The 2,628-nt window shown below is 37.6% G+C and overlaps 1 protein-coding gene across 1 annotated transcript in view; it reads left to right on the top strand.

Moving 5' to 3' along the window:
- The window catches only part of HJURP (Holliday junction recognition protein), a 48,863-nt gene that overhangs the window by 7,117 nt on the left and 39,118 nt on the right, over positions 1 to 2,628 (top strand). The window contains exons 3-4 of the mRNA XM_026659031.2: positions 1,106 to 1,170; positions 2,413 to 2,440. Of these exons, the coding sequence (XP_026514816.1) occupies positions 1,106 to 1,170; positions 2,413 to 2,440 (93 nt within the window). The remainder of the gene's footprint in view (positions 1 to 1,105; positions 1,171 to 2,412; positions 2,441 to 2,628) is intronic.

The raw sequence follows: 2,628 nt of genomic DNA, 5'->3' as shown, positions 1-2,628 counted from the left end.
ATGTTCTCTGTGTGTATATATATATCTTCCTACTGTATTTTCCACTGGATGCATCCAATGAAGTGGGCTGTAGCCCACGAAAGCTTATGCTCAAATAAATGTGTTAGTCTCTAAGGTGCCACAAGTACTCCTGTTCTTTTTGCGGATACAGACTAACACGGCTGCTACTCTGAAACCTATGGTTAATTCAGTTACTGTACTGAGATTGGGGGAGTACATGTTTTTCCAGGGTCTCATAAAAGTTGTCATCTGTCAGAAGGGTTGCATGTATATGAGGAGATTCTAACCTAAAAGGCTGAGATCTCTCTAAAATGCCATATGGTCTGCAATTTAATAGGCATTGTCGTCTAATGGTTTGAACATGTTACTTGGAGCCAAGAACTGCTCTGCTATAGCTTCCTACCTGTCAAATGAGGATTGATACCTAAGTGCCTTAACAAGGTTAACTTAACTATTGTACACATATGTAAAATGCTACAAAAATACCAACTATTATGTAGTCCCAGGTCCAGAATTAGGTTGTGTATTTTTAAAGGCTTTTACAATCTTAATATGATTAAATATATTTTCAGGAGTTAAGGATTAGTGTTGGATTTTTTGTGTTTACATTTTTGCCACTTGGAATGTGTGAATTTGCAATGTCTGGTAATGTGTCTGGTTTTTGTAACATCTGTTTACACGTTATAGGAAACACTATATATAGGTCCAAGACCTTCGAAGACTTAAACATCCGAGTTGCTGTACACTCCACATAGGCTTGGTGCATTTAATGGGACTACTCACATATAAAGTTAGCTGCTTGCTTAGGTCTTTGTAGGATCAGGGCCATAACATGCAATGGAGCTGAGTTGTGTTATTAAGGAAACTAACTTTGAATTTACTGACTGTATTCAATTTAATCTCAAACATAGAACTGCATTAAAGAAGTCATTTTCATATAAATTGCTGGCCAACACACAGCGTAAATGACCTGCAGGTGTAGTTTGGTTTTGATGGTATTTTCATTGCCTCACACACACTCCTTAAATACAGAGAGATTATTCAACATAGACTTATACTGTAATGTATGCAAAATGTTTGTAGTAATTTGTTTTGTTATATCTAGGACCACAGCTATGGGGTGATATGTCAGAAAAAAACATTAACGAATGGAAGAAAAAATTACATAAGGTATCTAATAACTGTCTTGCATGGTATGATTTCCTTAATTTAACCTTGCTGTTCCAAAGAATATTTGTGGGATACAATCAAAGAGAAATAGTTTTCCATTTCATAGTGACAGATAAGCTCAGTGGCCAAAAAATATTGTGAAGAGAATACAGTTTGAAGCTCTTTTAACAGTACTCTTGTACCTCTTCAGCATATCACTGTTGACTTTAAAGTATACTTGAGGTAAAATGACAGCAGTTGGCCAAGTTCTGCCCTGGGGTCCCACCTCTAGCGTTATTAACATGCATTGTTTTGTAGAGATTGAAATAAAGGAATTACGTCTTTGCAATCTGAGTTGTCTCTAAGGCCATGTCTACACTACCACTTCTGTCTGCAAAACTTAGGTCGCTCAGGGGTGTGAAAAAACACCCCCCTGAATGACATAAGTTTCGCTGACATAAGTGCACAGCACTATGTTGATGAGAGATCTTCTCCCACTGACAAAGCTACTGCCGCTCGTTGGACATGGTTTAATTATGCCAATGAGAGAATTCTCTCCCACTGGCATAGAGCGGCTACACAAAAGATCTTACAGTGGCACAGATGCATTGGTACAGCTCTGCTGCTGTAAGGTCTCTCGTGTAGACATAGCCTAAGTGTGCACATGCCAGGCTCAATTCTCTTCCTCCCTTATTGTTGTGGAAATTATATTACATGTGTTTCCTTTTTCCCTCTCTTTCTGCTCCACTCCAAAAAACAAATATTGGCCCCCTCAGCAAATATATATTACAAACATTTGTAAGAAACCAAACCTTCAGTCTTCTCCCAAATGCCTGTTCTAAAAGGTGGGCTGTGTGGAGTGTCTTGAAGGTCAACAAATCTGGATTTTTTTGAACTAGGTAGATTAAAGGAAAGAAAAGTGAATTTTTAGTCTTGAGGGACCCAAAGGAGAATGCTCTCTCCTTAGCTCTCTGATATACCAAGGTAGCTGCCACTTGTGTGTCTTTGATTTCAACAGTTAGCAGTATGGTGTGAGAAAGTAAGGTGGTGCTTCAGGTAAGATGATCCTAGGATAGTCAGTGCTTTGTAGGTCAGTAACCTCTTAGACTGGAACCAAAAGCTGTTGGGAATTGAGTTTGAATAGTACTTTACAGAATCAGGGCCCTTATAAATAAATAAGCAAAGTAAATAAGTGTCTTGCAAAATAACTTACACTGTTCTAAGGTTCTTCTGACTCTTCTCTTTTTTTGTTTTTAATTGCAGAGGGCCACACAATGTCAAAAAAACACAGGTAAAGGAAAAGTTTTGTATATTTCAACATGTACTGTATTTAATCTCTTCAAAAGCAAAATAAAAATGCCGTATCACCATATGTGTTGTTTTAGAAATATACATTTGCTTTTAATATGCTATGCAGTATAAGACTGAAGACATCTGATGTCTTCACCCCAGAAAATATTTTTACAGTGTCACTACTGG

Source organism: Terrapene carolina, unplaced genomic scaffold, assembly GCF_002925995.2.
Source record: "Terrapene carolina triunguis isolate 2854851 unplaced genomic scaffold, T_m_triunguis-2.0 Scaffold558, whole genome shotgun sequence".
Classification (NCBI taxonomy): Eukaryota; Metazoa; Chordata; order Testudines; family Emydidae; genus Terrapene; species Terrapene triunguis.
This window is presented reverse-complemented; position numbering and strand designations above follow the sequence as displayed.